At 34.5% G+C, this 14,215-nt stretch overlaps 1 protein-coding gene and 1 long non-coding RNA gene across 55 annotated transcripts in view; one reads left to right on the forward strand and one right to left on the reverse strand.

The window, feature by feature from the left end:
• The window catches only part of STAU2 (staufen double-stranded RNA binding protein 2), a 319,371-nt gene that overhangs the window by 115,758 nt on the left and 189,398 nt on the right, over positions 1-14,215 (forward strand). For all 54 annotated transcript variants that reach the window (NM_001444571.1, NM_001444575.1, XM_085020656.1 and 51 more), the window contains 2 exon segments: positions 4,563-4,700; positions 13,193-13,324. In NM_001444571.1, the coding sequence (NP_001431500.1) occupies positions 4,563-4,700; positions 13,193-13,324 (270 nt within the window).
• Positions 5,336-12,375, reverse strand: LOC146403836 (uncharacterized). Its single transcript, XR_014843688.1, has 2 exons — positions 8,011-12,375; positions 5,336-7,909 (listed from the first exon to the last, which is right to left on the reverse strand). It is a non-coding gene; the product is annotated as an uncharacterized LOC146403836 (long non-coding RNA).

The following is a 14,215-nucleotide window of genomic DNA, read 5'->3' on the forward strand; positions in this document are numbered from 1 at the left end:
CAAGGAGTAACTTAATTTTCAAGGGTGCTCATAGTTAATAAGGGAGGTAACCAGTCATTCTTAATGTTCTTTTAGCTGCATTATTCTCTAATTGGATTTATGCATCTCATTCTGTGTCATTGGACTCTGTATCGCCAACATTGTCTTTGGAACTTATAGATAGTCTTATAAAAGAGGCAAATTAAACAGGAATAAGGCAGCATACCACTGGAAATACTCATTTATTTGACCATCTTCATGCATTAGGTACACATCTTCTAGTGCTGGTCACAAGAGCTTGCCTTTATGTTTTCAGCGGCATCCCAGTCTTATAAGATATTGTCTGTATTTGTCTTTTCTTATCAGCCCTTCTTATATTTTTTCCATGTTTTGGTTTGCAAATAGATGTGGAAACCAGTATTTTATCAAAAGCTGAAATTTTCATTTTCTTTCTCCCCTCCCTTACTCAGCTATTGCAGTATTTAAGTTTTCAGTCTTTTCCCATTCTTACTGTCTCCTAGGCTTCTCTTCATATGCCCAGGCCTTCAATTTAGTCTTTACGTACACGTATCCCCAAATACAGTCTGTGCTCGACACTGGCTCTTGGGCATCTCCCCTTAATATTTCACAAGCACCTGAAGCTCTGTCCCAGACTCATCACATTCCCTTCTGAACCATTCCTATTCCTCCTGCATTCCTTATCATAGTGACTGTCAACCCCATCCAGCTGCTGAAACAAACCCGGGAGTCATTTTTGACTTCTCTCTTACCCCTTATATCGGGTCAATCATCAAGTCCTCTTGAGTTCTTCACTTAAATATTTCCTAGGTTGGTCTGTTTCTTTCCATCCCTCTGTCACCCTTTTCATCCAAACTCATAATCATCTGTTGCCTGAACTACTATAGTAGGTTTTTAATTGGCTTCCTGCAAATACCTGAAATCAAATGATCTTTTTAAGTGTTCTTTCAAGAGTTCCCATCGTGGTTCAGCAGTTAACAAACCCAACTAGCATCCACGAGGACACCGGTTCGATCCCTGGCCTTGCTCAGTGGGTTAAGGATCTGGCATCGCCATGGGCTGTTGTGTAGGCTGCAGATTGGATCCCGAATTGCTGTGGCTGTGGTGTAGCCGGCGGCTTCAGCTCTGATTTGACCTCTAGCCTAGGAACCTCCATATGCCATGGTTGCAGCCCTAAAAAGACGAAAGACAAAAAAAAAAAAAAAGTGTTCTCTTTCAGAAATACTGATCAGATCATGTCATGTCTCTGCTTAAAGTTTTTTAGTGATTTCTCACTGTTCTCTGGATAAAGTCCAAAATGAGCAAAACATAATTTAACAGACCTTGCAAAATCCGACCTGGAGGCCCTCCCTCCAACCCCAAACTAGGTGTGATGGAGACTCAACAGCTGTCAGGAAAAGCTAAGATTATGTAGTGGCTCTTCCATAAGTTTAGCATAACATATATAAACAGTAACATAGTGATAATCCTTGTCTCTAATACTTGTTTTAGAATAAATTTTCACAGATGGAAATAAAGCCCTGACCATATGACATACAGACCTTCATCTCTAGGAATAATATATGAATAAAGCTGGTTTGCATGCAGAAAGGGTATTTAATTTGTAAAGGTTTTTTATTTTTAAACCTTTTAGGAGCCACTAAAAAAAAGCTATGCACATACTTTTGAATAAGTTTTTATCAAGCTTTATTCATAAATATTACCTTAAATATAAGTTAAAAACAAGTACCTTCTAAAAGGTTTCTGTAGAATGTGTGCATAAGTTAAATAGCATACACATTCTATTAAAAGTAAGTAACACCCACTGTCCAGCTTGAATATTGAGTATCTCTTTTAAGCTGCCTGTATGCCCCCTTCAGCCACATCCTGATACCTCCTCCCATAACCATCATCATAAGTTTTGTGTTTAATGTTTTGTGACCTGACAGTTTTGCTGCATGTTTGTGGTTCTGAAAAATGGTTATTTGGTTAATTTCTAAAATAGCTTTATTGAAGTGTAGTTGATATAGAGTGAACTGTACATATTTAAAGTGTACTGTTTGATAGGATGTGATATATGTATACACTTGTGAAACAATGACCACAGTCAAGAAATGAACCTATTCATTGCTCCCCAAAGTTCCCTCATTCTCCTCTTTGTAATCCCCTCACCCTCAATTTCCAAGCATCCACTCTCTTTTTGACTAGCTTCTTTCACTCAGCATAATAATTCTGAAATTCATCCATTTTGTTGCATTTTTAACTGTTGGTTCTGTTTTATTGCTAAGTGGTATTATATTGAATGGATATACCATAGTTTGTTTATTCATTCACCCTTTGATGGATATTAGGGATGTTTCTAGTATGGGTCTATTAAAAATAAAGCTGCTGTGGACATTGGTGTCTAAGTCTTAAAGGCATATGCTTTTAATTCTCTTGGGTAAATACTTAGGAGTGAATGACACCATCATTCAGTAGGTATGTATTCAACATTTTAAGAAACTGCCAGTTTTTTTTTTCAAAGTGATTGAACCATTTTGTATTCCCAGTAGCCACGTGTAAGAATTCTACTATTTGCACATCATTTCTAACACACAGTATAGTCTTAAATTTCAGTTATTTAAATACATGCATATTGATAACCTCATTGTAGTTTTATACTTTAGAATTCTCCAGTGACTAGTGATAGAGTATTTTTTAATATACAAGTAGCCCATGAAGCTTGATGAAGTGTCGTTCCAGTGTTTTGCTCGCTTAAAATTTTAAAGTAATAATTTAAATAAGAACAAATAATACATTTTTTATAATAAATGTTTTATTGACTTTTGAAAAGTTCTCTATTCTGGGTACAATTTTTTTTGTCAGATATGTGATTTGCAAATATTTTCTTCAAGCCTGTGATTTGTCCTTTTTAAATAACAGAAGTTACTAATTTTGACAAACTTCAATTTATTATTGTTGAATGTGATTTAGTGTTCTAAGAAATTGTTAAATGAAGCCACAAAAATTTCCCCCATATTTTTAGAAGTTTTAATTTTAGATATTACATTTATGTGTATGAGCCATTTTGAATTAATTTTTGTATGAGATATGGATTGAAGTTTTGGGTTTTTTTTCATGTGAATATCCAGTTGTTACAGTACTATTGATTGAAAGTACTACCCTTTCTCCACTGAATGGCATTTGCACCTTTGATAACCATGTATGTGTGGCTCTATCCCCAGATACTGTTATGTTTCAATGGTCTCAGTGTCTGTCTTTAGACAGTGTCACTGTACTATCTTGATTACTATAGCTTTATAATAAATCTTGAAATCAGGCAGTCTGATTCTTCCAACTATGTTCTTTTTTCAAAGTTGTTTTTTTGTTTGTCCTTTGCATTTCCATATGAAATTTAAGCTTTGAATTATTAATTATTAATAAGCCAAAAATTAATTATTAATTAATGACTAACTAATAAGCCAAAAAAGAACATGCATGGATTTTGATGGGGATTGCAATGAATTGATCTGTTTGAGGAGTATTGACACTTGAAGAATATCGCATCTGCTGATCCATGAACTGTCTACTTACTGAGATTTTATTTACTTTTGCCAGCGTTTTATAGTTTTAATGTGCTTTACATAAATTATATTGTACTTCATATATTCTTCTGTGCTTGTTTTTCTCACTTAACATTTTTTCCCTTAAATTCATTCATCTTGATGAATGAACTAAGAAACTGCCAGTTTTCATTTTCACTGCTGTGTGCCATTCCTTTGTATGAATATGCCATAAGTTATTTATTCTTTTATAAATGAATGTTTAGGTTTTTTCTTTTTTTTTGCTATTTCAAATAATGCAGCTGTGGATACTCCTGTACAAATGAGCCAACGCATTTGAGTAACAGTTTCCTAGTTGAATAGACTACTGAGGAGTGGGTCATTGGCTTTGCTAGACGTTGTCAAATTGTTTTCCAATTTACATTATGGTCAGTACTGTATATGTTTTTGTTACTCCCCATCTTCACCAACGGAAGCTGTCAGACTTCTTAATTTTCACTAAGTTGACAGGTGAAATAGTATCTCACTGGTTTTAGTATGCATTTTCTGAGTCTTAATGAGATGGATTTTTTTTTATATGTTCTTTTCTTCTGTTAAATATCTGTTCATCTCATTTGCTGTTTTTTCTTTTAGATTGTCTTTTTCTTAATACTTTTTAGAAGTTTTAAAAATATGCTTTGGATATTGGATATATATATATTTAGGTATTTGTATTGCAAATATCTCTTCTCAGTTCCTGGCTTGTCTTCTTACATTCTTTTGGGTGTTTGTTTTGTTTTGAAGCATTTCCTACTATATTAAAGAGTTTAAAAGGGTAGTAGACCCAACTTATCAATGTCATCTCTGAGCCCTCACTCTTATAGAAGCCTTAGTTTCTGAACCATTTAATGATTTTCCTTTAATGTTTTCATAATTTTCATTTGTTTTCTCTAGTCACAGTTTCGGGGTGCAGGAGAGGAAGCGAAAACCATGGTTTCTTTAAGGACCCTGTGACAAGTTTTACAAGCATGTTTTCAATTTTTTTTTTCTTCTATTATTTTTTAGGCTGGACCAGAATATGGTCAAGGAATGAACCCCATTAGCCGCCTGGCTCAAATTCAACAGGCCAAAAAGGAAAAGGAGCCAGATTATGTTTTGCTTTCGGAAAGAGGAATGCCTCGACGTCGGGAATTTGTGATGCAGGTATTTCTAACTTTTATATTAAAGGATTCTTCTAACTCTTGAAAAAATTTAGAAATCCTGATGCTGAAATAAAGATGTGGTGGAAAGGAAAACTAGGAATTAACAGTAGAAAGTAAAATTGTTGACAGGTAAAGCATTTATTCCCTCCAGGCGCATCTACCAACTTGGTTGAAACATTCAAATGTCAAGGACATGTCAGAATGAGACAGCAGGAGGTTTCGGAGGGACTGTAAGGTCACACAGGTTATTTACTGCAAGTTCGTCTTTTAGAGTGCCTATCTCTAACTTAATGTGTTGCAATCTGCAGCTGGACTCTATTAACTACTGGGAATAAAAGACAGATGGAATTAGAAACAGAACTTAGAAGGATGGATGTAGTATATGGAACAGGGCCAAGAGCATGAGCTTTGAGGTTATTAGAAAAATTAGCAAAAGAGCTAGTTGGCTACTTAATTGTGGTGAGGACAAAGGGGCTCAGAATTGCTGAGGGATTTAACTGCTAAGTTGTGTGGCCAAGAAAGTTGAAGAATGGCTGCTGGTGTATTGATAGATAGGTGGGGACTGGGAATGAGGGGAAATGCCTAAAATGCCTTCCTCCTTTTTATTTTATTAATTTATTGTTTTTAGGGCTGTACCTGCGTCATATGGAAGTTCCCAGGCTAGGGGTCGAATCAGAGCTGCAGCTGCCGGCCTACATCACAGCCACAGCAATGCCAGGTCTGAGCCGCATCCACAACCTCCACCACTGCTCATGGCCATGCCAGATCCTTAACCCATTGAGCAGGGCCGGGGATTGAACCCACATCCCCGTGGATACTAGTCAGGTTCGTTACTCCTGAGCCACAATGGGAACTCCGTCCTCCTTTTTTAAAATCCTACCTCTCCATCTTCATTTGCCAACTCAGGCTGTGGTATCACAGAAACCTTTAATTTTTATTATGAAAATTTCAAACATATCCAGAGTTGCATATACAGAATAGGATGCTATAAAGAATGGTATAATGGAATAGTGTAATGGCATACTGGGGAATATGCCCATCACCCCAAAACAATTAATTACTGCTGCATTTGTTTTAGCCATCAGTTTTTATCCCCTCCCTCTTTCCTTCCCTCCCCTCCATCTTTCCTTCTTTTCCCGAGGTAATTTAAAGCTAATTTCTAACCGCATGTCATCTTAGCCTAAATACTTAGCACGTATCTCTAAAAAATACAGAATTTTTTCTCACTTTTTTTACATTAGGCATGGGGCATTAGAATCATTCTGTACCTCATCCATATTTAAATTCTCCTTATTGTCTGAACTCTCTTTGTTGTAATAGGCTTGTCAAAGAAACTTTTTCCAGAGAAACGTGTGCATCTCACTTTTAATATAAGCCAGTTACATTCAGCAGATGTTTCTTAAGTGCTGACCATGTGTGGGATGTTTGGACTCCGTCTCATGTGTCTCATGTTGAGGAACATTTCATGCATGTCTGATTTTACCTTCCTTCCTAATTTATAATCCCTATTTCTCTATCTCACAGTACCAAATATGGTGGTATGTATACAGTAGGACCTTCATAAACTTATGATGTGTATTTGTTGCTTACCTGCCTGCCTGATTGAGAGATGCTGGGCTTTTGTTGGAGGTATAAACTAATGATGTAGTTACAGGTAAACCACGGTTAGGAACTTAGATATCCAAAGAGGGGGATATTCTTCTGTGATAGTAAATACATTATTATTTGGATGTCATTATGACCCAGAACAGTGTTGTTTCAGTATTATCACTTTGAAAAACATATACACTGATTTTCTTTTTACATTCTTTTTTTTTTTTTTTTTTTGTCTTTTTAGGGCTATACCTATGGCGTATGGAAGTTCCCAGGCTAGGGGTAGAATCAGAGATGCAGCTGCCAGCCTACACCACAGCCACAGCAATGCGGGATCTGAGCCGTATCTGCGACCTACACCATCATTCATGGCAACACTGGATCCTTAACCCTCTGAGTAAGGTCAGAGATCAAATTGTGTCTTCATGGGTGCTAGTCGAGTTCGTAACCCGCTGAGCCACAAGGATAACGCTCTTACATTCTTAACTTTGAAGAATTCTAGAAAGTATTCTTTGAACTGCAAAACTTGAAGGAAAAAAAATCACCTAAATTTTTGACCTGTGTTAGGAATAAAAGCTGGCTTTGACTTTATTAAACAATTCCTTTTCTGTAGAGAATATTGAGTACCCCTTTTGAAAGAGGAATTTAGAATATCTTAGGCTAGCTTCCATTTTATAGGTATTCATAAATGTTTTAGTCAAACAGAAACATTTGGCTATGCTTTTAAATGTTTTCACACTGAATTCATATTGTTTTTTCCATTTTCTGAAAGCCCCAGTGGGTTCATTACAGCATTGCAGCAACTTCATCAAAGTAAAGATTTTGTATAAACTGCTTAAGCACTGTTAATCATTTGTTACAATTGAATGTGGATGTCAACTATCTAAAGATAACATACACATATTTGTCTGTCACCAAAAATCCCCACAAACAAATATTTGGTATAAAATGGGTGTATTTATATTGATTACTAGGTAAAGGAAAAACTCTGATGACGTTATTTGGATATTTAGTTCCAGAGCAAATTTCTTAAAGTTTTTTATTTTTTCAGGAGAGGAGTATTTTAATTTTTCAAAGAGAAACTAATGATAATTAAACTAAATTATGTCTTAGCACATTCTATTTATTATATATCATCATATGATGTCAGTTTTTCTACCTGTGATGAAGATCTCCAGGTTTCAAAAAAAATATACATAGAGGAAATTTCATTGCTTTTATTTGTGATTCAGTGAAAGATAATTAAAGTTCTGGAAAATGTTATTTTAGAACTTTTTCTTAGTTTTTTGAGGGCTTGATTAATTTAAATGAGTAGTTTAAATACATAGCTGGTAGTCTTAAATTTATTGCATAGCAAAATAATTGAACCTCTTTGCAGAAAAATGAATATTTGTAACAATCCTATAATGGTTGTAAAATCTCTGAGCTTTCAAGGAAGATGACTTTGGGAAGTTCACTCACATACTTACTTGACTTTCATTATGCAGTGATTTTCTTTTTTGAGTGACCATTGTGTGTGCTGGCCAGGAATCAGAGTCCTTTGGCATAGTGATCTTTTTTAATATTAACAAATAACTCTGGGGTAACCAACTACTCACAAGCTATTGAACCATGCAACTGGAAAAACTTGTGTGCAACAAGAGGTGGGTGAATGGGAAAAGTGGATCTGGAAGCACCTGTTTTGGAAGTAAGTCTAGAGGTATCAGAGTAGGTCTGACAGAGAGCCAGCAGACACATATCTAAGGTGAACGCTGTGACGGGAACCCCATCACCCAAGGAGCAGGAACCTGGAGCCAAAGGGCATCAGGCCTGGGTAGATAAATGAGATTTAGGGGTGAAGCAGCAGCAGAAGAATTAACTGAGAAGGAGGAGATGTATATAGCATCTAAAAACAGATGAAACATTCCTCACTGATCAGTTATCTTTTGCTGCTGTTTGCTTTGGCATGTCTTTTGACCCTTAGAGCAGTAGAGGAAGCTTCTGACGTAGCTGGCTTAATCCTTTCACTAGCAAGCATTCCAGCAACAACACAGGGGCTGGGGAAGCTGGGGAACAAACCAAGCACTGGAAAAAACAACAGGTAGCAGAAGCTGGCTGTAGCCAAAGACTTGAGGATGTTATACACAGAGCCTGTTGTTCAGGTCAGGTGCAGGCCAACACAGAGATGGGAGATGTGGTCTTTGTTCACCCATCTCCAGGGATCTGCTGAGACTAGCACTCAATCAGTGCTTCTGAGTGGGGTCAGCACATAGATGGTGATTTGTCAGTGTGGTGGTTTCTGGTTTCAGAAGAAAAAGCAGTGAACTATTTCAGAAACAGTGCACAAATTTGAACTATAAGATTTGTGATAGTGGTTAGAGATTCTGCAATGCGTCCATTTTTAGTGTCTCATATACAAGAAGTATGTCATTTAGTTCATTCTGAGTAAAACCGTCTAGAAAGTATAATTTCTGTCGTGTAATTTGTACATTATTTACTTTGCTAATTAAAAAAAAAATGCTGTGTTGTATATCCCTGATTCCTTAAAAGCACTTGGTTCGCTGAAGCTTGAAAGTAGTGATAGAATAGTAAAACAAATAAAACTCTCAATAATGGTTTAAGAATAAATGGTAAACAGCACATGTGTGGATACCAGATAGAAATCTCTGTGTTCTGACGTAAGTGAAATAACCAGTGTTATGATTTCACACGAGAGCTAAAAAAGAGAAATATGGGTAGAATTGTCATGCAGTATATCTGAAAACTACATTTGGTTGTACCATCCCGTTCATTGCTAGAGAGTATAGTGTCATTGTGAAATTAAATGACATGAAGCTATTGAAGTTTTCTAATTTTTTTAAAAACAACAGTGACATTTGCCAAAATAATCCAAAATTTCATATATAGACTGGCTGTTAAGCTTGTTTTTCTACTAATAGACTTATAATAGACTTATAGGAGTCTATTATATATTCTGGAATGTGAGCTTTTTGTAGTTATATGGCATTTCAAATATCTTCTCGTGCTGTGACTTGACTTTTTTCCTTTTTTAATGACGGCTTTTTGAGGAACAGAAATAATTCACTTTAAGGCAGATTTATCTGTCTTTTCCCGGTATGTTAATTTTATAATAAATCTAGAGATCCCAAAGAATAATACCACAACTTTATTCTTCCTCAGATCTTCGCTGTTCTTTGCTCTTTGTATTTCCATGTAAATTTTGGAATTAGCTTGTCAAATATTATAAAAATATATGTGTGCTTTTGATGGGAATTCATTGAATTTGTAGGTCAATTTGAAGAGAATCGGTATCATGATGATACTGAATCTTCAATACATGAGTATCGCATATCTCTTTTTATTAGCTTTATCTTAATTTTTCTTGGTAATGCTTATTGTTTTATGTGTAAAGCTTTTACACATCACAGATATTTGATTTTCATTTAATGTAAATTCTCTTTCCATTGAATTAAAATTTAAATATTTTTTATTCTCTACTTGATTGTTGATGGGATATACAAAGGCATTTGGCTTTTGTATACTGCCTTTTATGCAGAGAACTTACACTTTCATAAATTTTTACAATTTATCTGTAAATTTTTTTGGATATACTCTATAAATGTCATTTCTACAAGTAATGGCAGTTTGTTCTTACACTTCTGATTCTTATACCTTTTCTTTTGCTTGCCTTATTGCTCTGTCCTAGGTTTGTAGTACTTGTAAAAATGAAGGGCATCTTTGTCTTGTTTATGATTTTTGAATTTCAACATTAAGTATAATGTTTGCTGAGGTTTGCTGAGTTCTCTTCCTTCCCTAGTTGCTAAGAGGTTTTTTTTAATATTATTATTAATGGATGTTGAGTTTTATCAAATGCTTTTGCTTCATTTATTTGGATGATTATATGACTTGTCTCCTCAGGTGATCAGTATAGCAGATTCCATTGATAGATTTTGTTTTGGGTTTCAAATGATAGACTAATCTTGCATTTCTAGAAAAATCCTGACATAGGCATGATTTTTCTTCTTTTTAAGATTGCTTTGCTCAGTGTACTGTTACATAGTTTAAGCTAACATTTATATTCTTGAGTGAAACTGGTCTATAAATTTCCCTTCTTACACTGTTCTTTTTAGATTTTAGAATGGAAGTGATGCATTTCTGTATATTTGGGGACTGATTCCTCTTTTTTTTTTTAATTCTTGGATGAGTTTTTTTAAGATTGGCATTATTTGACCTGAAATATTGAGTCGAACTTGCTGGAGAAGCTCTCAGAAGTTTTCTTTGTGGAAAGGTTTTAATTGTGGTTTTAATTTCCTTAGTAGTTATAGACCTATGTAGTTATGGGTTTACTCTTTGCCAGTTTTGGTAATTTGTACTATCTAGGAATGTTTCCATTTTATCTAAATATTCAAAAAAAAAACCTGTTAGCTAAAATAGTCAATATTCCTTATTATTTTGTAATGCTACAGAAGCTATAGTAATCTTCCATTTGGCTTTCAGGAAGGATGCTATGCTATGCTATGCTTGGTTTTCCTGCTGTCACTCTCTCCCACAGAGTTCTCACTGTCTTTTGGCTTTAAATTCATCTATAATCGATGATTCCCAAATTTTACCTCCACCTTGGACCTCTTTTCTGGAGTCCATACTCATATAATCTGTTCATTTGACATCTATGTAGTTGTGGGTTTCCTCTGTGCCAGTTTTGGTAATTTGTATTGTTTAGAAGATTTTCCATTTTATCTAAATATTCAAAACTTGTTAGCTAAAATATTCAATATCCCTTATTATTTTGTAGTGGTACGGAAGCCATAGTTATCTCTTATTTTCATTTTTATTTGTGTCTTCTCTTATTTTTCCTTTATCAGTTTTACTTCTGGTTTACCATTTTATTAGTCTTTTCAGGGAACCAACTTGGCTTTTTTAACTTCTCTGATATACTTTGTTTTATATTTCCTTAATTTCTGTTCTTGTCTTTATTTTTCTGTTTTCTTTGAGTTTATTTTGCTGTGAGAAACTTCCTGAGATGGATGATTAGCTCATTACTTTTCTCCTTTTTCTAAGTGTTGATGGTTTACATATTTTCTTCTAGGCCCTCTTTTAGCTGTATCCTTCAAGTTTTGATATACTGTATTTCCATTGTAATTTTTTGAAAATATTTTCTAATTTTCATTAGATATCTTGCCTATAGATTATTTAGCTTACATTATTTAATTGCCAAAATTGTGATTATCTTCTTGTCTGCTTCTTTGATTACTTACTGAGACCAAGCGTATAAAAACAAGTCTTACTATCATTGTGTATTTTCTATTTCTCTTTGTAATTCTTTCCTTTTTTGTTTCCTAATTTACTTTTTTTGTTTGTATAATCTCAGCACATGCATGTCAAAAAGAGCATTACCCAATTAGATGTACATGTGAATATAAGATGGCTGATGTATATTTAAATATGTGAATATACATACATAAATACATGTGTGTATCAGTTGTTCACAAAAGATAACTGTGGAATAGTTCTGATGATAAAAAGCTACTTTTTATATTGCTCCATAAACTGTAAATAGTAATACAGTGTATATATACATACACAGTATACAGTAATACAGTATATACACACACAGTAATACCAGGTGTACATACAATACACAGTATTGTACAATATATAGTAATGCATTGTGTATATATACAGTATACAGTGTGTGTGTGTATAGGTATATATATATACAGAGTATGCAGTGATACAGCACATTATATATATAGAATACAGCAATATACACTGTAGTTTTACATACATTTTCTTATTTAATTTTCAAAGCAACACTCTGAGGTCATTGTATTACCACCTTTTTAAATGTTGAAAAAACTGAGGCTTAGAAATATTAAATAATTTGAATCAGTTCATGCAGCTAGGAATTAATAGAGTTGGATTTCATACTTAAATCTGACATGGAAGTCTTTGTTCTTAACCACAATATCATACTAACCTTTTATATTAATTCTCTTTAGGAACTGTCTAATGTAAACCTTTGTAAACTTGGGATGCAATGTGAACATTATTTTTTATTTTTATTTTTATTTTTTTGTCTTTTTGCTATTTCTTTGGGCCACTCCCGCAGCACATGGAGGTTCCCAGGCTAGGGGTCGAATTGGAGCTGTAGCCACCGGCCCACACCAGAGCCACAGCAACGCGGGATCCGAGCCACGTCTGCAACCTACACCACAGCTCATGGCAAAGCCGGATCCTTAACCCACTGAGCAAGGGCAGGGACCGAACCCACAACCTCATGGCTCCTAGTCGGATTCATTAACCACTGCGCCACGACGGGAACTCCATATTTTTTATTTTTAAAAGTATCTATCATTATTTATTTTTTGGACTAAAGACTTTTTAATTGAAGTATGGTTGATGTACAACATTATATATTGCAGTATAGTAACTCACAATTTTTAAAGGTTATACTTATTTATAGTTATTATAACATATTGGCCATATTTCCTGTGTTGTACAATATATCCTTATAGCTTATTTTATACATGATTGTTTGTACTTCTTAATCCGCTTCCCCATATTGCCCTCCCCCCGTCCCTCTCCCCACTGCTAACCACTAGTTGGTTTCTTATATCTGAAGGTCTATTTCTTTTTTGTTATATTTACTGGTTTGTTGTATTTTTTAGATTCTACATATAAGTGATATCATACAGTATTTGTGTTTCTCTGACTTATTTCACTTAGCACAATACTCTGCAAGTAGGTATGTGTGTGTGTGTATACACATAAAGTACATATATTACATAAAGGGGATCTTAATCACTGTTTTTATTATGGACTGAACTTTATATTTTTGAATGCTGGGGTGCAAAACACATTGCATTACTGTGTTAAGGTTTGTTACCAAAGCAACTATCATTAATTTCTTACTTTTATTAGGTCAAGGTAGGCAATGAAGTTGCTACTGGAACAGGACCTAATAAAAAGATAGCCAAAAAGAATGCTGCGGAAGCAATGCTGTTACAACTTGGTTATAAAGCATCCACTAATCTTCAGGATCAGCTTGACAAGGTGAGAGTTAAATTTACATGGACATGTTCTATGTGTGCTGTCAGAATATAAAAGTGATGAACAAATTTTGTTCCAATGTTCCTTGCCTCTGAGTAGTGTCTTAACTGGTGTTAAAGAAGATGCCGAGTTTTGACTTTTCTAAGGTGGTCCTCTATCTTCATATTTTTAAAAATAGATTCTCCAGGTACAAAATAACATTGGTTTAGGGATCAAGATGAAATATTATAATCTTACAATTAGCAAATACAAAGAGTTTGTTGTATGGCTATAAATATTTTCTTATAATACCAATGTAATAATATTTCGCTTACTGACTGATGGTTTTTGCCGTATAGACATAGTTTTAATTTGTGCTTTTTAAGAATAGAGGTTGTTAGCCTTTATTTCTAGAATATAGCTGAAAATCCTGGAAACTAAGATCCTGAGTTATCCCTTTAGGGCAGGAACTATGTAGAACAGACACTCTATAAACTAATTTTTCTATTTACTTTAAATTTAAAGGTAAACTCAGAGGGTGTTTATTTTCTGCCACGACTTGTGTTCATGGTCCCCTGTTTCTTCTGCAGCAGTTAATGACATCATTAACACCTACCTCTATTGGAAGAGAAGCCGAGAACCCTGAATTCAGGACTTGGCAGATAAAACTTGGCAGTTACTGGCTTAATTTCACTTTGTGTTATCATTTTATCTATGCATATGCAGAAATTATTTTTATTAAACATTTTAGTTATATGAACATTCACAAAACAGGCTTAATCATTTCTATCATAAACAGTACATTTTTTCCCTGCCACTTTCTCACATAAGGATTCTATTTCAGAGATATTTTCATTTTCTGCAGGAACACACTTTCTGAAGTTTAGAGTAGAAGTGAAATCATCTATTAAAAAA

Source organism: Sus scrofa, chromosome 4, assembly GCF_054392235.1.
Source record: "Sus scrofa isolate SSC_HxYL_T2T_F1_AM1 chromosome 4, Sscrofa_HxYL_maternal_Yorkshire_Landrace_v2.0, whole genome shotgun sequence".
Classification (NCBI taxonomy): Eukaryota; Metazoa; Chordata; class Mammalia; order Artiodactyla; family Suidae; genus Sus; species Sus scrofa.